At 26.4% G+C, this 25,183-nt stretch overlaps 3 protein-coding genes across 3 annotated transcripts; 2 read left to right on the top strand and 1 right to left on the bottom strand.

Annotated features, from left to right (window-relative positions):
- The first annotated feature begins 4,431 nt into the window (after positions 1-4,431).
- LOC126901488 (male-specific lethal 3 homolog) lies at positions 4,432-11,584 on the top strand. The gene is made up of 11 exons (XM_050677958.1): positions 4,432-4,687; positions 4,746-4,814; positions 4,876-4,985; positions 5,043-5,286; positions 5,482-5,627; positions 5,723-5,884; positions 5,949-6,031; positions 6,097-6,166; positions 6,244-6,413; positions 8,225-8,309; positions 11,435-11,584. The coding sequence occupies exons 1-11, from the start codon at positions 4,583-4,585 to the stop codon at positions 11,538-11,540; spliced, it is 1,350 nt and encodes a 449-aa protein (XP_050533915.1). The 5' UTR covers positions 4,432-4,582; the 3' UTR covers positions 11,541-11,584.
- Positions 11,585-11,738: 154 nt separating this feature from the next.
- Positions 11,739-12,299, bottom strand: LOC126901498 (coiled-coil domain-containing protein 115-like). The gene has a single exon (XM_050677977.1). The coding sequence runs from the start codon at positions 12,187-12,189 to the stop codon at positions 11,746-11,748; it is 444 nt and encodes a 147-aa protein (XP_050533934.1). The 5' UTR covers positions 12,190-12,299; the 3' UTR covers positions 11,739-11,745.
- Positions 12,300-15,860: 3,561 nt separating this feature from the next.
- LOC126901490 (protein obstructor-E-like) lies at positions 15,861-24,534 on the top strand. Its single transcript, XM_050677959.1, has 4 exons — positions 15,861-16,017; positions 20,820-21,053; positions 21,881-22,069; positions 23,467-24,534. The coding sequence occupies exons 1-4, from the start codon at positions 15,963-15,965 to the stop codon at positions 24,057-24,059; spliced, it is 1,071 nt and encodes a 356-aa protein (XP_050533916.1). The 5' UTR covers positions 15,861-15,962; the 3' UTR covers positions 24,060-24,534.
- The last annotated feature ends 649 nt before the right edge of the window (positions 24,535-25,183 follow it).

Here is a 25,183-nt window from a genome sequence, read left to right as displayed (position 1 = left end):
ATTATAAAGTTAAAAATATAAAAAAGAATTTTTTTACAAAAATCGTATTTTTTTTATTAAGTTTAATGTCTGTTTTCACCAGGAAGATAAAATAAAGTCCGAAATTTTTTTTACCATTATAAAGTATATTACATTAGCTTCAATTTAAGATATATATAAAAGTGTCAGACCTTCCGGAACACTTCCAAAAGTTAAGTTGAAAAAGTTCTACTTTCTATATGCATTTTTATGTTTTGAATCCCCCCTGTATTNCGTTGAAAAAGTTCTACTTTCTATATGCATTTTTATGTTTTGAATCCCCCCTGTATTTAGGGAAATGGTCCGATTTAAAAAAACAGTATGTCGAATGAAAGATCTATATAAATACTACTTCTCATAAAAAAATTGTAATGATCCATACATTTTTCAAAAAGTTATAGCATAATAAAGTTAAAAATGGAAAATACAAAATCGAAAATTTTCACGCAAAAATAGAATTCGGTAGCCATTTTCACCATAAAGATAAGATAAAGTCCAAAATTTTTTTTTTTTATGAAAAAGCATATTACATTAGCTTTAATTTAAGATATATATAAAAGTGTCAGACCTTCCGGAACATTTTCAAAATTTAAGTTAAAAAAATTAATTTTTTGTGAAAAAGTTGTCATTTTAAATCCCCCCTTGTGGGCAGGTTAAGGGTTAAATTTATGAAAAAAATATACGAAATGAAAGGTAATGATATTATGCATCTATATAAAAAAATTATGTTGATATGTTCATTTTTGAAAAAGTTATGGCACATATAAGTAAAAAAAATTGAAAAAATTTCGAAAATTAGCGGTTTTTAAATTTGTAATTTTTTTGGAGGTTTCCGCCATTTACAGGGAACGAGGGAATTTTTTTCAATTTTTAAGGGTAATGTCTTCGACTAGATACGATTTGTGATCTTTTGACGTATCATTGAAAGAAATCGGTTCGGTGAGAGCTGAGAAAAAGTGGTAACAGACACAAAAAAAAAAAAAAAACACATCATAGTAAAACCAATACCTTCTCAGCTTCATATCGAAGCTAAAATTGTGACGGTGCACTCAGTTCAACACAGGTAATACTAACTTGCCGAACACAATAAAGAAAGAATTGTCGGCTTATAGACACGGTAATTGCCGTCGAGCCGTTTATTAAACACGAAATAAAATAAGATTACTAATGGCACTAAAACAATATCACAAATATAATCATTCTAATGGTAGTAAAACAGTATTACAAAAATAATAATACTTATGGTAAGCCGAATGCAAAAAGAAACGTGAAGGTGTCACGGGGATGACTGATCAACGTATTATTGTGGCGGATGTTGGACGCTGGCATTTGTTGTACTTAACACCACGACGATAATGAGTGTGTGTAACGGTCCGGTTTACAGTGGGGCGGTAGCTGAGAACGAGCTAGCACGACCACGAGTGTCATACGGGTGACAACGCCTTGTCAAAATGTAAAATACAATATCAAGAAATTGTTTAAAAAAAATAGCATATTTTTGAATACAGCAGTCATTATCACCATGAAGACAAAATTTTTTTTTCCGTTAACAACCCATGGGCTGGTTGGCAGCATTCCTCCATTCTTCCCGCTTCTCTGTTTTACGCTTTAATTCGTTGTATGTTTTACATCCCATATTTATTTGACTTGTGTATTCGAATGGTGGCCTTCCTGGACTATTCTTCCCCTCTATTCTACCTAGTAGATTATTATGGCGTAGTGTACGTCCGATTAGTTTTCCTCTTCTAATCTTAAAGATTGTAGGGAACTTCTTCCCATCTTATTTTAAGAATTCTCCTATAGCACTTCGAGTACATGTATTTTCTTTTCTTCAGCCTTTCTTATTGTCCACGTCTCACTATCATAAACACTGCCACCCTCCAGACGTAGGTCTTAAGTAAGTTTTTCCTTATTTACAAATCTATATTATTACAAGTTAGTAGGCCCTTTCTTTTATGGAATGCACATCTAGCCTGTTGTCTGGATAAATTAAATTAACTCTTTACATTTGTATGAAAAAATCATTATTAAACGAAAAATAGGATTACATTCATAATAAGAAAATCACACTATAGATAAAAAGGTGTAACAGTTTTTACATAACTTTAATAAACAGTATGTACCATTTATTTATTTTATTAATAGTAAAGATAAAAAACGCTTAAGTAACGTATATTTCAATGGAAAATCTTCTCTACATTGTCGACAACAAAATAGAATTTCATTTAATACGAATTGGAGGTAGGGAAAGCATTTAAACAGTGATTAATAAATGAAACAAAAGTAATTTATTTGTATTTTATCTAAAAAAAAAACAAATTGTTCACTTATATAATTTTATCCCCAAATATCTTTATACCATCTAGATGATACATTTTATTCGAATATCCATACCTAATCTAAATGACTTTTTGGTTCTATATTACCAAAATTGTAAAGTTCGAAAATAAGAAAATTTGTTGTTAAGTGGTTAGGCCGCATAGGCGAAAATTTTGCATATAATTTAGACGAAACTAAAAAAATCCTATTTCTTGGATAGCTCTAAAAAATTATTCTCTTTTTCTATGTGCACTTTAATTTAAAAAAAGGCCATTAAATATAAAAAAAAACTAAGGGTGGTAATAAAAGTTCTTTATTTTTATACTTTAGGTATAAAGTTACCCTAAGCATGATCCAATTTTTGATAACGTAAGAGAATTAAATCACCCCCAAAAACAATTTTTGTATAAAATTTTTACGATTATGTTAAAGTTTAACAATGTTGAATCAAGGTATACTTGAGGGGCAGCTATAGCTTCCCATCAATATCTGGATGATAATAATATAACTACTTTCAAAAATTGACGCAAATTTTTGTTTAATATTGATTTAAAAAAACGGTAGCACAATGGGGTCGAGGCACAATGTAGACAAGGCATAGATGGGACAAGTACAGATGATATTTGCAGTGATTAAAATCACTATCATAAGAAACGCTTCGATGCAAATCTGTAGATAATGTTTCATTTAGAGAAATTGGTGGATTATTCCAATAGCAACATCAACTCTTATTTCTTTGATTATATCCTCATTAGTAGTTCTTTGATTTTAAAATATAATATATGAATAAATACTAATTATAATTATAAAATTTAATATAAAAATAAAAAAGTAAAAAAAATTTAATAAGTTTAATATCTTATGTCTTATGAACTTTATTCTATGTCAATTAAATTATATAATATTCATGAAAGTCAATATATTCTTCTAATAAGATATTTTAAAATAAAATAAAATACAATACCTAGAATTTTAATAGAAAAATAGCATATTTTTGAATACGATAGCCATTTGAAGATAGGTCGTCGAGACAAATTTTTTTTTTTCATTTTGTAGTACATAAAATAAGCTTTAATTTGATATATGTTTAAAGGACGCAGTATTTCCGGAACATTTTCAAAAATTAAGTTGAAAAAATTAATTTTTGTAAAAAAGTTGCCATTTTAAATCCCCCCCAATGAGCAGGNTATAAAAAAGTTGCTATTTTAAATCCCCCCCATTGAGCAGGTTAAGTGTTAGATTTTCAAAAAAATGATATCAAATAAAAGAGAAATATCTTAGGTTTTAGTATAAAAAAAAATTATGTTGATTTGTTTATTTTTGAAAAAGTTATGGAAGTATTAAGAAAAAAAAGTGAAAAAAAATGACAAAATTTACCGATTTTTAAATTTGTAATTTTTTTGGATATTTCCCCCATTTGCGGGGAACGAGGGAAAATTTTTCAACTTTTAAGGGTAATGTCTTCAACTAGATACGATTTGTGATCATTTGACGTATTTTTGAAAGAAATCGGTCTAGTGAGAGCTGAAAAAAAGTGGCAACAGACATAAAAAAAAAAAAATCACATCATAGTAAAATTAATACCTTCTCAGCTTCGCATCGAAGCTAACAATTTTTCGTTTTGCTCTTTAAATTATTTTTTGACAGAGCCCCCATTATAAATAAATTCTGAATCAGTACTGATATTTAGAATGTTTATAAATAAAGAATACAAAAATGTACGTAAGTTTTTTTTTGTAAAATTATATTATTACAATTACAATTATTGAATATAACCGTAATTATTTATGCATAATATAATTTATAATATTAATATAAAAATTATTCAACTTTCCTTAAAAGAAATTAATACAATGGCAAAATCTGTTTGGAGGAGCGAGCTAATGACATCCCAGAGGGTGTTTTAGTGGCCCTCATTTTCCACCTATGATCATTACTCTATTATCAATATATATTTAGTAATGATACAACTTATTTACTTAGCTCAACTATATATTTTATTATCCTATTGTAAATAAAACTTGTCAATTAGTGGTAACACTGAAAACATAAATGATAAGAGTTATATCATGCCTGTGATAACGAGGTTTAAAAACTGAGCATTGTTTATTTACGTTAATTTCTACGTATTTTACATTTTGACATAAATTGTAAAATAAATTGATGGTTTTCTTTGAAACAAATTTCTGTTGAGCTTAAAGCATAATTTGTGTGTTATAATACGGGACAATGTTAATTAAAAACAATGACTGCTAAAAAAATATTAACTAAATGTAAATTTGATGAGGGTGAAAAAGTGTTGTGCTATGAACCTGATCCTGCTAAAACAAAAGTTCTCTATGACTCTAAGGTATAAGCAATAAAGAAAAAAATTATAATAAAATGTTTACAGTTTTTATATGTTTTAGGTTTTAAAAATTGTTCCAGAAAAAGATGATCAAGGTCGAAAGTTTTACAAATTTCTTATCCATTTTCAGGTAAATTCAATTTTTTGTCAATGTTTATAAAAAAAAATTAATTTAAAATATTTTATTGTAGGGGTGGAATTCCACATGGGACAGGTATGTAACTGACGAGTTTATTCTTAAAGATACTGAAGAAAATCGAAAACTTCAAAAAGAACTAGCAGAAGAAGCCCAACTTACTCCGTATGTTATTATTTCTAAATATATATGATGTTATAAAAGTTCACTTGTACTTTTTAGGGGTGGAAATTTATACAAAAAAGATAGAAAGAAAAGAATTAAAGTTGAGCCTAAAATAGTTGAAGATTCAATTAAATATTTGGAAGATGATAAATGTACCATTAAAAATGATAATGATGATGTCATTCAAGTTCCTAGTGATACAATATATTTACCAAAACGTAAACTTCCTGATCTTGAATTTCCTGAAAATTTGAAGTATCATACAGGATATAACTGTTATTTAGCTCATGAAAAAAATATGGTAAACATATATTAAATATTATTATATATTTTTCATATAGTAAGCCAAAGTTAAAATTAGTTTAAATAAAAATAATTTAGTGTAAAATATTAAATTTTTGAGGTCAAACCATGTTTTTATTTGATAATTTATTAATATATTGATTAAAAAAAATTTGTTTAGAATAAATAAAATTTTTTATTGGAAATATTTCAGTTAATTCAACTTCCGTGTCAACCTAATGTTGTGACTTTACTAGAAGATTACTTAAAATATTTAGCAAGGAACTATTTTATTGAAAGTAGGGTAAAGAAAAAAAATCGCCCAACTGAAGCTGTTACTAAACAACAATTAGAAAAACGGTTAGTGTAGTTTCATTGTTATTCTTGTTTATTGTTTTTATTGATGTTTTTTATTTGTGAAACTCAGTTTAATTTCTTAACTATAATTACTTTAGATATCAAATTTGTATTGAAGTATTAGATGGGCTGCGAATATGCTTTAATACATTTTTATTTAGACAGTTATTGGTTAATGAAGATGAACAAGCACAATACTATGAAGCATTGAGAATAATTTTAAAACCACCAGTGAATAATAGTAACCTTAACCCTGAAATGTGTGTTAAATTTTATAGAAATTGTTATTTTTTTTCTCTGTTAAACAATTTTTATAATATTCAGGAATGGAGAACATAAAGCATGTGAACATGTAATAAATGGTGTTGAAGAAAATCATGTGCAAGAAAACAAAAACAATTTAAGATGTAACTAATCCTTTATTTTCTACATTTCTTAATTGCATTATAATTTCATTAATGATATATTATAGCTAGAAGAGAGAATACACGGAGTACAAATAGCCAATATGCAAGTTCTCAAAGGACATGTTCAGATTGCAGGTAAAATGTATTTTATTTTATAAAATCAATAATATTTAAATTAAACATTTTTATATTTTACTTAATAACCATTACAGTATGACAAAATCTCAGTGCTCAAAAATAGTGCAAGATATGTTTGAAAAAGTACGCGATGAATATGTTTCAAAAGCTGAATCATGGAAAGCTGTTCCAGATAGTGCATATAATGAAGATATAAAACAACCAGCTATTGTATATGGAGCCTATCATCTTTTAAGACTTTTAGGTATAAAACTTTATAATTTAGGATATTTATTGTATCTCCTTCAACTAATTACTAGTTAAGATACTGTTTTTTTCAACTTTACATTTTCCATTTCAATTTTAGAAAACTTTTTTAAGGTTTTAAAGCTTAAATACTATCTACAGTTTTTTCATACTCAGTTGAAGATTATTTGAAGTTGCCTTTATGTCTAGCACGTTAACTCTTTCAGACCCAACTTTTTTAATTTAAATGATTCAAAATCAATTTTTTAATATCAAGGTTATTTAATACCTTAGGATAGGCTAAAAATAATTATCAAAGATTTCTGTTTTTCAACTTAAATCATTTTTAACTTTGGAAAAAAAATGTATTTAGTTTCATTGCTTACATCACTTAGTCTTTTTTGTTAATGGAAGCACTGTACAAAAGATTTGTATCAAATTTTGTGTAACAAATGAAATGAAGTGTAACAAAGTGTGTGAAATGTTAACAAAGGCTTATGGTAAGTCTGCCATTAGTAAAAAAACGGTTTACGAGTGGTATAAGAGTTTCAAGAAGGGACTGTGTAGACGTTGAAGATGACAAACACCCTAGCACATCAACAACCGATGAAAACAATGGAGAAAGTGAAACAAATGGTTATGAACAATTGCCGAATCACAATCAGAGAAGTCGCTGATGATGTTGGAATATTGGTTAACTCATTCCATGAAATTTTTTGCAAAAGATGCCATTAAAAGCACATCACTGAATGAGCTGAAGGCTATCCCAATTCCAGAATTTGAGAAAAATTTAGAGAATTAGAAGAAGTGTTGGCACAAGTGAATAATAACTAATGGAGACTTTTTAAAAGGCGACAATATTAATGTGGACGAATAAATAAATATTTTTTTTTAAAAATGAAAATTTCCGTTATTTTCTGAACATACCACATAGATACTTAATACTGTACCAAAACTTTGAAAGGATTAATATTAAGATATAAGTTACTATATGACTAATGTTAGATTTATCTACATCATAAAAAAATCATGGTTTAAAAAGTTCATTTATATAGCGTAGAGTTGACCTTATTCATATTTTTTTTTCTTTTGGTAACCCTTTAGTTATTTTAATTAAAATTTTTTATATTTTCCTACAAAATTTATATCTAATATAAAAACTATAGGCTATAAAAACTAGTTTTTATAATTTAATCAAGATAAATTATTTTATTTATAATAATTTGTAATAATTTTACAAAAAGAAAAATATTCTCATAAAAAACACTCAATAATTAACATTTAATTGTAATGCCATATTTTGTAATACAATTTTTTGTTATTCCAGGATGTTTATTTAAACTTTATATCATTATTCAATAAGACATCATAAAAAACTCTTTTAAATTATTCAACAATCTACAGCTCATTAAATATTAATTTATATTTAATTATTATATTTTAACAAAATATATCAATTGATCTCGCTTTTTACATTTCCCATGTATGTATTAGTATGGTTTGGTCAAGACACATCCTGCATACTATTTAAGCTTAAATCTTAGAATTTTTGCATTCATATTTTGTTAATTTATATTAAATAGGAGTTTAGATTGAAGATGTATCAGAAAAATCATGTTTTATGATGGAATCAAAAATTTTTTAATGAAATTGTTATTTTCTAACGTTTTTGAAAGTAATACCATGAATTATAAATATATATTATGAACAGTTTGAAGTATAAAGAAAACAATTTTTTGTCTATTTCAAAAAATAAAATTTCTATTGTGTACAATGTGCATAATTTATAATAGAGTTGAATTTACACTAAATTAATTTTTTTTCTTTTAGAAAATCTTCCAAAGATATTATCGTATACAGAAGTGGACGGAGAAAAACTTTTGACAGTTTATTCCTACAGTAATGGACTCTTAAAGTAAAAAATTATTCACCATTTATAATATATATGATGAAATAATGTATACTTCTATAATTATATAGGTGTTCATTAAGTAAAGGAATAGATTTCTTTTGATCTCGTTGTTTGTAACAAGTTTCCTTACTTATCGAACATTCTGTATAATAAATTAATAATATTAGACCAGGCGATTCTGTTATTATGAACCACTTATTGATAACAGAATCACTTAGTATATTTAGAAGGCTAAATAGATATGTATTGTGTATCTATGAAAGTAGGCCAGTCAACGAAGGAGTAATTTTGGCGAATATCAGAAAAAATTCCCAACCAAATTTTTTTTTTTTTTAAAGTTGAATTAAGATATGTATAATGACATACTAAAAGTCCTCATTGATTGGAATTGACCTTTTTTTTTACATCCTTGCAAAAGTTCAAAAATATGAATTTTTTTAATTTTCTCAAAAAATATTTAACTTACAAAAAAAAGTTTCGTACAAAAGTTGTTTAAAGACAATTCTAAACAAAAAAGGTATCATATATTTTTTCATTTAAACAAATATTTTTCGAGTTACATTTAATATGAGTACTAAAATTTATATTCCATTTTTTTCATTTTACGGTTTCTTTTTATCATGTTATGCTTACATTAGACACAATGTTATAAATGCATATGTGTGAGTTTATTTATTTATAGTATCATTAAAGTGTAGTGTATATTAAGATACAATGGATAGAGTAGGTAATTGATTTGACGCTATATTGTTTAAACCCAACTAAACGCTAAATTGTAATTCCCAAACAATAATTATATTATGTCAATTGCCACCGGAATTTCTGGTAATCTTTTTCTTTTTCTTTGCCTTAATCTCAACTACTTGGGGTCAGCCATCCTTATCCTAAGCTTCCACTTGATACGATTTCCTACATCTATTTTCCCATCAGCTGTCCTCATGTCGCATTCAATAACATCCCTCAATCTCTATTTTGGTCTTCCTCTATCTCTTCTTATTTCAACATTCATTTCTTTAACTGTTCTTACAGCTTCCGATTCTTCTCTCTTCATAACATGACTTAACCATCTAAGTCTTTTCTCTCATCTATCCACAATTGACGCTACACTTATACTTCCTCTTATATGCTCGTTCTTTATCCTATCTTCTCTAGTCACTCCACTCATCCAACTAAGCATTCTCATCTCTGCTACACTCATTCTCTGCTCTACTTTCTTATCAACCGCCCAACACTATGAACTATACATCATAGCTGGCCTCACTATAGTATTATGGAATTTACTTTTCAGCCTCATTGGAATTCTTTTATCACATAAGACACCAGACGCTTCTCTCCACTTCAACCACTCGCACTTAACCTGTGTCTTACATTCTCGTCAATACCACCGCTCTTTTGCACAACTGATCCTAAATACTTAAAACTTTTCACCTCCCCATTCACATTCTCGCCTATTGTCACTGATCTCCTCATTTCACCTACCTCATGTTCTCTTTTGTCAACCCAGCCAGAATTTCTGGTAATGATAGAATTAATTGTCATAAAGTGTATAAAATTGGTTTTGTTCTAATAAACTCAGAAGTTATAACTCTATCTTCAATGACTTCTATTGTTAAATATAATAATTAAAGTAAACCCATTGCTACTATTTCAACTAATTGCTATTTAAAAAAAAAACCAGCAGTGTCCCGGCACAGTGTGTATAATTGGGTGCAGTATAAATGATATGCGACAGTAATTAAAATCATTATCATAAAAAAACGCCTTGATGCAAATCTGTAGATAGTGTTTAATTTTAAAAATTTAATGGCTTTTTACAAAAGCTACATGATCTCCTATTTCCTTATTTATATCCTAAATACACGTTATATGCATTACTAATGTAAAGTATGTAATTGATGGAGGATTTCTCCTCTAAAGTTATTTGACAAATGTATCAAACAAAATTTTTTTCCATTTTCTTATTAATTTTCCCATTTTAAATTTTGATAGAATATATCTTCAACAAAAGTACAATCTTCTTAATCTTCAATCTTTATTTCTATTGAATTTGTACGCCATTGATCTTTGCAATTTTCACATATAATAGAACATTTAAGCCCTGTTTTTCGGCAGCCACATTTTTTACCAGCTCCAGCAACTGACTAAAAGCCGTTTTATGACAATTATCTTTATTATTACCAGAAATTCTGGTGGCAATTGACATAATATAATAATTATATTATGTCAATTAATTATACATTCCCACACAACAATAATTGTTGTGTGGGAATGTATAATTAAGCGTTTAGTTAGGTTTAAACAATATAGCGTCAAATCAATTACCTACTCTATCGGTTGTATCTTATTATACACTACACTTTAATGATACTATAATTAAATAAACTTACGCATATACACATATGAACTGTTTTTGAGGCTGTAAAAAAAAAAGCTCAATTACAATCAATGAGGACATTTCGTGTATCATACATATCTTAATTCTTCAACTTAAAAAAAAAAAAAATTTGGTTGGGAATTTTTTCCGCTATTCGCCAAAATTACTCTTTCATTGACTGTCATAAAAACTCATAGCAAAAAATCAAATAAGTTTACTAGTTGTTTGGTAAGATGTAGAAAGAAATATATTTAGTAAATATCGCCAAAATTTTTTTCTTAAAAAATTTTTTTTAAGCAAAAACTACTTGAAATGTAATTTTTTTTAGAAATCTAAATTAATTAACTATTTTGATGAAACCTTAAATTTACATTAATGTTCACTGAAATGTAATAATTATATATTTATATTTTTAAATATTTTTAACTGGTTTCTGGCACAAACCTGCTATAATACTTTTTCCTTCCATCATTGGCCTAGCAAAAAACCATCATTAAGTCTCTAAAATGTGAAAAAGGGCCATCACGTCTGTATCATATTAATTAAGGAAATAGAAGGATATAAAACTAATCATATTTTTTTTTTTTTCATCCTTGATGTAATCTACGAGGATAAAACTCTTATCAATTTAACAAATTATTATTACGAATACTCAAAAACTTATTAACTATTTTACTATTTTTAAATTAAAATATATAATTAATATACTATATAAATGTAATTAATTAGTTATATTTTATTATTATTTTTTTAGTTTTTTATCATCTCAAACACATTTGTATGGTATGCAGTATTATGTTAAAAATGAAATTAATAAGCCAGTTAAATCATCAACTCATCTTCGAAATCATAGAAAATGATAAACTAAGATATTTATTTATTTATCATAAAATATTTTTAATTGAACTAATCATTTTTATTGTTATTGATAGATGTAATTACATTTTTTTTTTTTACAATTGTTCAACTAATTTGTTTATTCTTGGAAAAAAATTAAAATTACAGTTATAATTGGTAATAATTAGATTTAAATAATAATAATATTTAATACTAGAAATGTAATACTTAATTCATTTCTTTCTTTTTTAATTTTAGGTTTCTTAATTTTTTCTGTAAATAATCCAATTCATTTTTAATATTTACAGCTTCAACAGTAGATTCTAAACATTTGCAAAATTGATTTTGAGCTAAGCGTAAACTATTTGGAACTAGTATTCCAAATCTTTTAAGAGGGTCATCTCCGTTTTCATGTTGACTGAGTATAACCTTATCAGCTTTCGTAGTAAGTAATGTTCTAGCTAAATAGGGTCTAGTAGTTGGTAATTGTAGATCAGATACGTTTCGATTTCCAACAACATACCTAGTTTTAGCTAATTGTACACAACCTTCACGTAAACAATTTTCAAGGCGACCCATAGAACTGCAATAACTATCCATTAACTCAATCGTTTGTAGTACAACATTGTCAATTTCTTCGTCAGCTTCTTTTTTAGATCGTTCATATCCCATAATGAAAATATCTCGTAACGTTTTCTTAATTTTAAATGTCAATTAAAGTATGATCAAACTGTTTTATGATCTAAATAAGTAATTAAGTATGTTAAACGACATTGATAAAAATGTTGATAACGATTACTGGTATACATGATGGAAGTATCCACCTTGGTTAAATCTAACTCAACGATATGTGGCAGTGTTACATTGTGGTCAGACAAATAATAATATTGATAAATAATAGAAGTCACTACTATTATTCGTTATAATTTGTAGCTCTACAATGTCTTATATTTCCCAATAATAGTAACTAGTAGATACTATTAAGTCAATTTTTTCTAATCTTATCCACAACTGACATTACACCTATACTCCCAATTACATGTCCGTTCCTTATGCCATCTTTAGTTACTCCACTCATCTGTCTAAGCATTTTCGCCGATCTCTGCTTTAATATATTTAGTTGTATACATATTAAAATATATAAGATGACAATAATTTTTTTGCTTATCATTAGAATTATTTTTTTCATAATAAATTCTAAAACAACCCGGGGGAACTAGACGAAAATCATTACTGCCCCGATTTGTCTAAAACCGTTTATTTATAATTATAATAAAACAACAAATATATACAAAACGCATAGTAAATATACAAATTAATATATAAAGGGGGTACAAATATTATTACAAAACTCCTTACAAATTATACCACAGGTAAGACAAATCTTATCTCTGTGATAATTATGTAATTCATAGATGAATAATAACAGTGAAATATGCCAACTTAGTATGGAATTTGTTCGAACGTTTTAAACTTACGATGTGTATTATGGCATTCATTATTTATAACACAATAAATAAATAATTTGGAAAAATGTCATTAAAAAAATTGCAAAAATAAAAAAACCTCTCGATTTACAAAATTTACCGAATACAATTATTTAGTATTTAGGAGTTGGGATTTTCCTCCCATAATTATCCTTGCATCATAAGTTAAGTATAAGTATCTTTTTTCTAAAAATATTTACTACTGAGGTATTTAATGTAACAAAAAATCCATGCATGATTTCAGTGATACCAATTATATATGTTTCGTAACAGTACCCTTTTTAACAAACCTAAAATTTTAAATTATAATGACAGAACACGAATAATGAATAAATAATGCGAAAAGAAAGTATATGAAATAATATATATGGAACAACTATTACTGATTAAATGCAATAAGAATTAATAAAATTATAACATCATTTTTTCTGTAAATACAAAAAAAAATGCACAATTAAAATTTTTTTAAGATTAGATTCAAACTTATGCTGAAAAATCTTAAATTTCTAATGTTTATTAACTTAATTTAGTATACTAAATACCTTGTATATCATGGTATATATATTTATTGAAATCTTATAAAGATATTATTGAAGATGAGCTTTATTTTCTATGGGCGTATCTTAATTAGATTAATCATAGTATTATTATATGTAGAAATGCGGTGAAATATGTGAATTATTTTTATATAATTAGCTCCATATAAATGACGGGTAAGTGACAAACATATTTAAACAATATAGTTTGTGTTTAACACATGGCTAATATCACGCTTTCATTTAAGACTTCCTAATAAGTCATTGCATCACCACAAGACTCGTTTTGATTTAGCTTCAGGCTGACGGAAATAACGACATTTAGAATTAAACGAACAGTAATAAAAACGGTAAATGTACACTAACAAAAATAAAAAAAATACATATCTAGGAAGTGTGTATTATGAAATTCGAATAATTTAATATGTTAGACATTAAGACATCTAGTAAAAATGTTGTTCCACATTTTCATCTGATTACTTAGAAATTTCGACTAGACCCCAGATAAAGGATCTGGTAAATATATTATTTAACAAAGTAGTATGTTAAATTTATGGTGGCTAATCTAGTTACTGAACACACTTAGAGTTTGTTCAGTAATACCTTCGTTATAATTAATATTTAGTCTTTCTGACATCTAAATTGGATAAATAATCTTATTACAAAAAATTCAAAATTCTGAATTTCTGCATTTAATATTACCAAATCAATCAAAATAATATACAGTTATAATCTTTTGTACTTGAATTAAATCTAATAGATTTGTTTTTTATTTCATATTGTTGAAAGTATTAAATTTTACTTTTCATTAAGTAGTTTTATTTATCTAGACTTTTTCTCATATTGATCACCAGTTGCACAACTAGGCAAGTTGTAATTCAAAATTATAGGTGCTATAATCGCATAATTTAAATATGTTTAGCGATTGTTTTTTATTATTGTATTATATCTATCTACATCTGTAAGATATAGACATTTAAATTGAATGTCCTAACCAAAACCTTTAACAATTACTACAATTATTGTAAACATAAAACTTAAATAAAATATGATATTTTATCATTGCTCTAGCATCTATTGTTTAAGAAGATCTTATTTCACTCTTTAAGTTGTAATTAAACATGATAATAGATAATTTTAAGTATGAACAATAATAATAACCAAATTACAATATTCACACAACTATGAGTACAGACAATAGAATATTTTTTTTTAATTATAATTTTCTCCTGTATATTTTTTACCCAAATAATTAAAAGAAATATTTTATGAATGTTGCAACTGTTAAAAAACCTAATGTTTTTATTTATTTGTTTCTATACTATAAATAATTTATTTTTTGTATTAATTTTATTAGTCTGTACAAAGCTTTTTAAAGTGTTATCCCACAAAGCTTTCCATAATTGTCAAATAGTTTTAAATATTTAAGTCTTTATTTTCATAAAATTAAAAAACGCATAGAAATTAGTTTTATTTTGATTAATAGTTTAATTTTTAATTTTGTTTAGAATTTTTATTTGTCTAATTTTAAGTTAAACATTTTTATTTCGATTAATTTTATATACAAATTTATTAGATAAAACTAAAAATATTCTTTTGTCATCTAAATTCTCAACAAATACAGCTCAAAAATTACTAAAAACTTATTCTCCATTAGACTAGGTAGATTGTTCTTTAAAGCTACAAATTTTATATAAATTTGACATCTGTTTAACTAAAGGCCTACACTTTAAATTTTTAGCTACCTATTATATGGAAATTTTTAATTATAATTGATGTCATTAATGAAATTTTAAAAAATAACACTTCTATACATTTTATTGTTGAAACGATAATTATTTCTATAATTAATTGATCTTAAACAAATTTTGTTAAATTTCAAATCAAACTGTCATCAGTTCAATATTTTTTAATAATTGTAAAAAATTCCATTCATTTCAAGTATGATTTATATTATTATTGTTGTACTAGTAAAATAAAATCTACAGTTTTATATTTAGTTATATAATAAATTTTGTTGTATTACAAGATTTTATTCTTAAATTCAGTGGTGGTTTTATGGAGATCAAGGAGGTTTTACCCATCTGACACCAACGCTTATAAGTATTAACGTACGTATATTATATGTATACTTTACATATTTTTACAGGGTAAACTATTGATTATAATTTATGTTTTACAAATACATATTAATGATAATTTCGTATTTTTTTTATAAAGACGAATAGTTTCTTGAAAAGTAAGGTAAAGCCCCTCCGAGATTCTTCACACTTACTTTCATCTCTTTATATCTCTCCCTTTATGGTACACAATATAGTCTTCAGCTCTATCTTTCCACTCTTTGACGACAGTACGGCCTCCATATTGTTAACGTTGTTAAACCTTCTGACCGGTGTTACAGTTAGTTATTAACGTGACAACGATGAAGCGCAACGCATGTCTTTGGGTGGCTTTATCCGCTTACCTTGTGCAGCAATGTAAGTATACATTTAGATTAATTATAAATACTTCTTTTTTTTAATTGAATGTAAAAAATCTTTGCAAAGATCTCTAATGTTTATCAGATTAAAATGACACTAAAAAAAAAATGTAAAAATTAATGACACTCAAATTATGAGTAACTAAATTTAAGATTTGGCGGCGATAATTTTTTATCCACCTTTTATAATTGAAAATTGTATTTTAAAATAACCATGCAAGATATATATGTATGTTATTTATACATATTGTTTCAATATAATATATTATCTAAAATTGTTTATTTATTTTTCAAATAATTTTGACTAAAATTATTTTTAATAGTAATAATTATTTTATAAATAACTTATAATACTAATACATATTTAAAATGGAGAGTTAATTGTTTTCAATCCTTCAAAAAATATATACATAAATATGTATTATTAAAATTGAAATATTTAGTTATAAATACATCATTTATTATTATTATTTATTAAATAAGCCTAAAACGGCAATCAGTACAGAAAATATACACAAACGCGGTATCAATTTAATAAGAGTACATCACAAACTATTAATATTATTATGAGTCAATAATTCAATATTTCCGTTTTGCTAAATCATCAATTCTCAAAGCTTTCTCAAATAAAAATTTTAGTTAACAGAGTTACGTTTTTAATTTTTTTAATCTATATTTAACTGTAGAAAAATATGATTTGAGTATTTTAGTTTTCCTAATCCATTTATTGTATTTAAAAAATTGAATAATATTTAAACATAAAGTACAGTAATAAATTTAAACAGTATTTATATAATTGAAAAATAAAAATTTTCAATTGTAATATCATTGTTTTTATATATTATTTATCATTACTTTTTATTTTATTTAAAGTTATTATTTTTATTAAACTTTAGGTAATTATATTCTAAAACTATTATTCTAATATATTTCCTATAATATTCAGAAGTTGAAATTTTGTAATTCTTAAATGTATCATTATCTTTATTGGTGAAATTCAAAAATAAGAACAAGCATTTTTTAAAAATCATTTTTTTATAATTTCTTTGATTGTATATATTTACTCCATTAATTACATAGGTTAAAAGTTTTTAATATATCAAACATTTTAGATATATTTCAAAGTCAAATTTATTGTTCAATAACGAATGTTCATAAAATTTGCATTATTTATTTAAATAAATGTTCTTGAAGCTGAAATTTCATTGTTACTTATTTAATAAAAGATTATACCATCAAAGTGTTATAAGATACTTCTATTCAGGGAAATATATACGTTTATATTCTAGAGTCTTACTTCTAATAATTTTTACACTATAAAACATTTCAAACTTTGGCCTTGTAAAAAGAATAATGATAAAAAAATAAAATAATAATACTAAAAATAAAGAAAAATGAGAAATCATAAAAAAATGAATAAGGAATATGTTTGAAAACGTTGAGACTATCATTTGTACAAACAGTCTATTTGATACTAATTTCAATATTAATTTAATTTTAGGTATTTGTAATTTAATTTTATATTGTAAAAATTAAAATTATTTTGAACCTATTTAATGAATAAAAGATTAGTCCAAAATTAATTGTTCTTTTTATCAACTCACTGCAGAAGTTATAAAAATAATTTAATTTGTGTTGAGTAAATGACTCGTTATTTCTTTAGATGAGTTCAGAAAAAAAAATGTATTACTCTTTCTGAACCGTTGTTGAACTATTTATTCGTTTACATTTTTTTGATATAATCATTAAAATCCCATTTATGTTGTCAAATGTTTCGTTAAATATGTTTACTTTCTCTTGTATATAAATGTTATATTTGAAGCAAAATATCAAGTTATTTGTGCTACAAAATAAAATACACATTTGTATTGGAACGCGATGATTTGTAAACGATAAATTGTTTGGGTAGTTCAATAGAGTTTACTGTAGACTTAGGAAAATATTCAAGAAAATATTTTGAAAGATATATAATAATACAAATTTTTTATAAAAATTGTTCGTGAATATTAATTAATTCAAATTTTAAAGATTTAACTATAGTAGGAGCCAATCGATAAATTTAATAATATAGTAGTATAAACTTGGTAGACCAAACTCTTAGAATCGATATATATATTTTATTTTTGAAATTATTATTATATTGTATTATCGAATACCTTTTTAAGAATTTTTGCTCAGTATTGTTGGTGAATTCGAACACATATAAGGCCTGAAGTAATTTTAGTTGAGGAGCACAATAGGATTTTGCATGACAATTTAATTTTACTATGTTCTATTATATTAAATCTCACATTAACCGAAGGGTATCCGAAGTAAATGAGCATTTTTCAATTATTAAAAATAGCTGCAGTATAAACGTTGCGAAATTTTAAATAGAATCATGGACCAACCCAACCAAACCAAACCCAACCTGACAACATCACCTAAATTTAATCTCACGGTCTTATTTTAATTACATACTGTTAACTTTTTTGTTTAAACCAATATTTTATTATTCACGTACCATAGTTGCATCATAGTTGGAAATCTTTCCAATGAGTGTTAGACCCAATTCACACGTTTCACTCTTTAGGGACCTTCCAATATAAACTTCGAAATGTTTACATTTTCAGTTATGTAAATGTCATACGTGGGAATTGATCCAATGTTATTTGTTTCTTTGATTTTTCATAATAAATTTTTCACTTATGTCATACAAAGTTTAATGGGATACCATTAGATCTCCTGTTTTTATAGGAAGTTATAGAATTAAGATTAATTTGTTTGTTACGAATAAAAATAATTTCTCAGTTTATAATTGGAGCATTAATTTTTCTTTAAAAATCTAGCCTAGTTTCATTGGAAAAGAGTATTTACAAATATTGAAGATTTATATACTGACTGAGTAACGATAAGCTATTTTATTTTATTTGTCTCATTTTTTTTTAGTTTATTATGATTAATTTCAATTGTCATTTCTTGTTTCACAATTGTTTGACTTATTTACTCCATAAAAGCTTAGTAAATTCAAAAAAATATTTACTGTTTTTTACTTAATGACTGAAAAAGTGAAAGTACTTGGTGATTATGTTAATTTGTATACCATTATTTTTGTAATTATCTTCCCAAATGATTTTTGGTAATAACTGTAACCTTTAAAATTCATCTACAATGAAAAGCGATGACCTGTGTATTAAGCATTCTAATTGTATTTTATGTATTATTTAGGGGCTCGAGTTAATTAAAAACAATTTGTTACGCTCTTCTTGTTGTCCATTTCAATTTATTGTTTTCAATAGTCGTTTGGTATATATTGAAATAAGTAATAACAATAAGTTCTTTATCGCAGCCGCAACCCAATGCTTCCATAATAATAATCATCAACAATAAGTATAATATCTGACAAGAGTAGACCAGCATTTAAGACAGAAACAATACACACACACACACAAATAATTATAATGAATAAACTTACGACAAAACGACATCTCGCCACGCCCGCCCTCGCTTTGTGTCAGCTTTCTATTATTATCTAACTAGTTTATATTTATATACATAGGCACAGTCAACAACCGCGTCATCTTCGGTTCTCTTTCTCTCATTTGTTTCATTCGGCTCATTATTTTGTCTGGATTAATTCTTGGTCACAATTATTACTAGATGCCATTCTGTTAGCCCGCGGAAAGTTCAACGGCATCATAATCGGTCATCGAAGTCTCTGCAGTAGCTTTTTATGTAACAAGAAGCAAGGTCGTCTATCTTTCCTATTGCTCGACTTATGATGTAATCTTACCCTACAGTTCCTTCCTAAAAAAGAACAAAATACGCCAACATATACGCCGATCACGACGGCTATACATTTTACCCACTTCGCTTTCACCGTCAACATCTCACACGAACTGTGTATAGTGGTCGTAAAAATAATACATCTTACTTACTTAGATGATATAGTATTAATATCTTTAAAACGAAGATTTTGCAAGCTGGTAGATGTACTAAAGAGGGTTGGGAAATGCAAACGATTTTTAACATCCACAACGAGTGTGATATTGATGTGAATATGATTATTATATTCAATTTTTATTTTTTATAAGGCGATAAAATTTTTTTTAACACTTTAAACATGTAAAATAAAAATACAAATACTAATTTATAGGTTTTTTTTTAGTTTTTGGGAAGTGAAATGTGATTAATATTAAATATATTAAAATTTGATTAACTGTATGAATGTATTTAAATCACTATTTTATTGGTGTAATGAATTATTTTGGGAAAGTGGTTATTGTGTGGCATACTTCATATTGATTAACATCAATACAAATTTAATTATTCAAAATATTCTGTAGACAGGTTTTAAATTGCTATAAGTGAGCTTCTAATTGTTATTTAACATAAAACGTAATCACTCCGCCATTTATTACGAAGAAGTTGCTCCTCTCGGCTAAATTCAAATGAGATATTTATTAGAACTCACAAAAAGCATTCCAAATTGTAATCTGTTTTTCAGTGTATATAATATATTCAATATCATTACACATATTAAATAAAATGAAGATGTCATATGAATCATTTTAATTATTAGGAGTTTTGCTCTTATAGTACATTGAATTTATACTGAATGACGCCATTGCATAACTATTTTAGATTACCTAGCGAGTAAATTGCAGAACTAATAATATTAAACCGGTTGCGTGATTATTCAATATTTTTAAAATTATTATGTATTACAATTTGTATGATATTCGACAACATTTTACCGAAAATTAAAATCGCATATTATATTAGCGTATCATAATAACAAAAGCATTTTTTACTTCGCAGGCGTTTGTCAACAGCAGCTAAAATCTTCAAACATACAAGAAGATCCATGTAAATCTAAAACTAAAGTGGTCCCTGATGCATCTTATTGTGATCGTTATTGGGAATGCAATGATGGTCAACCAGAACTCTACGACTGTCCAAATGGGTTGGTTTATGCAGGTAAACATAGGGGTGTGACTGAAGGATGTGACTATCCATGGAGATCCGATTACTGCGAAGGCAAAACTCAAGCTAGTAAGAGAATATTATAATTATTATTGTATGTTAGAAATTTCATCAAAGATTAATTCGATTGAGGCGCTTATATGGTAAAGGTCTAAAAAACTAAATTTTACTGGAGAGAAAAAAAATGTATCTATACCGCGTGGAGTTGACAAGCTTCTTTCTGAGTTCAACATAATTTTTATTCTACTTCAAAATTCGATTAATTTTTTTTTTGTATTAATTATTAGAATATGTACACATTATCTTTTCCACGAAAAATTGATTTCTTTGTACTAAGTACCTTTACCAAGTGCCTCGATTTTTTTGTAAATGAAACAAGAATGTTAACGATATCTCTAGAAAATGTGAAAGAATTTGAATATTATTACATACTAATATTTAAAAATGTTATATTAAATATTAGTATGTATTTTTTATACATCATTGTCAAAGATATTCAACTCTGCCAAATTTAACAGCATTTAATAAAATGTAAATCATGAGGGTATCGCGTAACTTAAAGATTTGTTATATTTGTGGCTTTAAATTTATGTATGTCTATATGTATTATACATGCACATTAAACGGTGAAGAATAGTTTTAATTTCGTTAGCCTCTTTGTTTAGTCTTAGAAAATAATTATTGCTAATTCCGTTTAACTCGACCTGATTGTGATTATTAAGAATGACATCACTTTAAAAAGTTCGTAGGATTAAATCAAGAAATGTTATTGCTAAGTTTATATTACCGGTAAACGTGTGTTTAGTTAGGCGAAACCAATTACTCCTTGGGACGCATACTATTCTTTATAGCTAAACTGTTTTCAAATCACGTTAATATGACATTTGATTTTTTAGATGGGCCCATATCTCGTGATCACTGCGATTGGTTATATGGTATATTTGGTCACGAAACGTCGTGCACTCGGTACTGGACATGTTGGAATGGAACAGCCACTGAACAATTATGTATTGGTGGATTGCTATACAATGAAGATACTCATTCCTGCGACTGGCCTGAGAACGTTGAGGGTTGTCAAAAACACCGTAAGTACACACTATTTTTTTGGTATAAGTAATTTTCGTTATAAGTGATATAATAATACTAAGTGAGAAAAACGAGGAAAGTAATTATTTGCTTATTACTAATTGCTGTCAATTTTTATCAATCAAAACATTAAGTCGAGTTTTTAATATAAAGCGGAGATTTCGAAAAAAAGATGGTTTGATTAAATCAATGTTGAATTATCAGTTATCATTTTTATGTTAAGCTTCGTTTTATTTTATTACTCTCATATATTCTCCAGCATTACATGAGCTTTAAAGTCAAAACATTTGAAAACACACGACTATTCAATGGGAAAGTATGATATATTGTGTTAAAATACAACAAAATGTTATATTATCTTCATATTTGCAACTGAATAAATTCGTCCATAACATGAATCACGAAATAAAATTCTTAAGTTTACGTTTTGATATAGACATGAGCAGAAGTGAACAAGAAAATATACTTATCAGTATTGTCTAAGTATTTCTCTTTGAACACAGGGAAAAATGTTCAGGTTAATTTTAACAACTTTTTACAAATAATTCAAACATTTTAAAAGGAAACATATAACACAGGAAAATTAAAATTATTTTATTCGTTATTTCGAAGAGTGTTGATCAGAATTTTGCCACTTGAGTGAAAATAGGTCCAACATTTCACTCCTGTTACCCAGAAACAAAGTACTAAATTTTATAGACTTACATTATTGTATCTAGTTATTTGTAACTTGAAATATGATTTTTTTATCGTGAGTGATAAATAATAACTTTATCTTAACTCAACTTTAGGTCGTGTGTTTATATTATGTAACCTCATCAATAATATGTATTTAAAAAACGACCGGTTGTCACGCTTTTAAATGACTGATAGTGTTATTGATACGCTCGTAACACCGTTGATCGTTTATTACTTGTTTTTTCCAGGCAATTCGTGACGGTTTGAAAATAATTGACCGAAATCACTATAACCAGTACATATAACTTAGGATTACGTGGGATACACAATGGCAATCATTTTTAAATCGTAAAACACGAGAATATCTATTTTATTTTTTAAATTTCGCTATTTATTATGACTTTTTTATAACGCCAAGATTTTATTTCCGGACAAAATTTTAGAAAATTATTAATATTATTTAAAACTCCTAAATTGATAAATTTTTACGATCGGACACAATGAAAAATCAGCAAACAGAGCTGCCATTACCGAATCTCGAACTCGTGACTATCGCGTTACCAACTCGGCCAAACTATTCTCTAAATCATCAAATATTTTTTTTCATTTCCCTAACATTCATTTTGGATGTATTCATAGTAGTTTTTTACTTTTTCTCTTATTAATTATAGTAGATTAAAAAAATATTGAAAAATTTTCAAGAATTAATTTTTTATAGCTCTTTGTAACGAGGACGCCAATGGAAACGTACCGCTTGGAAAATCTTGTAATAGATACTGGCAATGTCAAGGAGGTTATCCGAGGTTACAAAGGTGTCCTGCTATGCTGGTGTTTGACAAGAGAACTCTGAGATGTGTAGTGCCACCCACTGAAGACTGTGAAGTACCATCCACTCCTGCTCCATCACCAGATGACTTACCTGCTAATGAAGAGGAAGGTGGTAATAGCGAAGAAAACATTCCCGCTCAACCTCAACAACCACTGCAACAACAGCAGCCTAAAACTAACACTCCACAACGTCAGCAACCGCAAAGAAGTTCTCAGCAGTCACAACAACAACAGCGGCAGCCACAGCAACAGAGACAGCAACAACCACAACAATTTCAACCCCAGCAACAGAGACAGCAACAACCACAACAATTTCAGCCACAGCAACAACAACCTCAGCAATTGCAACAACAAACACAGCAATTGCCACAACAACAAGCGTCACAACAATTTAGAGCTCAGCCTCAACAACAGTTCCAAATCAATCAGCAAAGACCCCAACAGTTCCAACTTCCTCCAATAGCTGAACAACAACAACAGTAATAATATACTTAGCACACGAGAAAAGAATCATTTAATAATGATAACTTGTTACAGTAACAACAACTGGCTGCACTAGTATAATGTTTCTGTGAATTATTATTTTTTTATACTTACTACTCAATAATTTCCGGTTCTTCTAATTACAGACAAAACTTGCAATACATTTTTAAAATATTATGCTTGGATACCTAATTCAATGAATATATTGTTAGTATTTGAGTATTACCTTCTTATGTATCAACTTATGCCAGTTAATTTATTATGCCTTTTCAAAATGTAACTTGAAACCGTTTATGCATTTAAATATATTTTTATTCATTAATTTTTAACACATTTTAAAAACTGTTTATAACATTTTTTATTGTTAAATAATACGAAAAAAATTAGACAAATAATTGTTAAATATACATTAAGTTTTTTTCTATATAATTTTAGATATTTCATTGTAATTACCAAAGGACTGAATGAACGCAATTGTTTATTAAAAAATATTTAGCTATTTTATTTATTATATATAGTAATAACAATTTTCGATTATTCAATAGTTTTAAAAAAATGTTGTTTGTTGATTTTCACTAGAAACTAAAAAATATTTACAAATTTGAAAATTATTATTTGTTTTTAGTTCTAAACTATTATTGCCATTTATAAGTAAGTTTTACGATTATATGTGGAATAATTGTAAAAAAAACAAAATTTAGTAATAAGTTTAGATGAAGTAAAACTTTTTTATAAAAAAACTGTATTCTTTTTCTAAATTTTACTCAAATTATATTCATCCTTATTTAAATGTGTACATAATTATACTAAATAAATAGTTAAATGATTAAACTTCGATTTAAAATTTTTTCTTTGATGCTTGAAATTTAAATTTAGATTTTATGAAGATTACATTTTATTAAGTCATAAAATAAAAAAGAACACAACATATTCATAAATCATATGAATATTAGAAAATGAGTAAAACTTTTTTATTATTAGTGAGAGTCAGGTATATTTAAATGAATTTTCATTTTTCATTTTTTAGTATCATTTCATACAAATTTATTTGATTATTGGTTATAGCCAATAATTTAAATGTTTAGCCATCAACTTACATTATACTCTACTTCACTAATCAAATA

The sequence above is a fragment of the Daktulosphaira vitifoliae genome, unplaced genomic scaffold (genome assembly GCF_025091365.1).
Source record: "Daktulosphaira vitifoliae isolate Bord-2020 unplaced genomic scaffold, ASM2509136v1 Scaffold_3, whole genome shotgun sequence".
Lineage (NCBI taxonomy): Eukaryota > Metazoa > Arthropoda > Insecta > Hemiptera > Phylloxeridae > Daktulosphaira > Daktulosphaira vitifoliae.
This window is presented reverse-complemented; position numbering and strand designations above follow the sequence as displayed.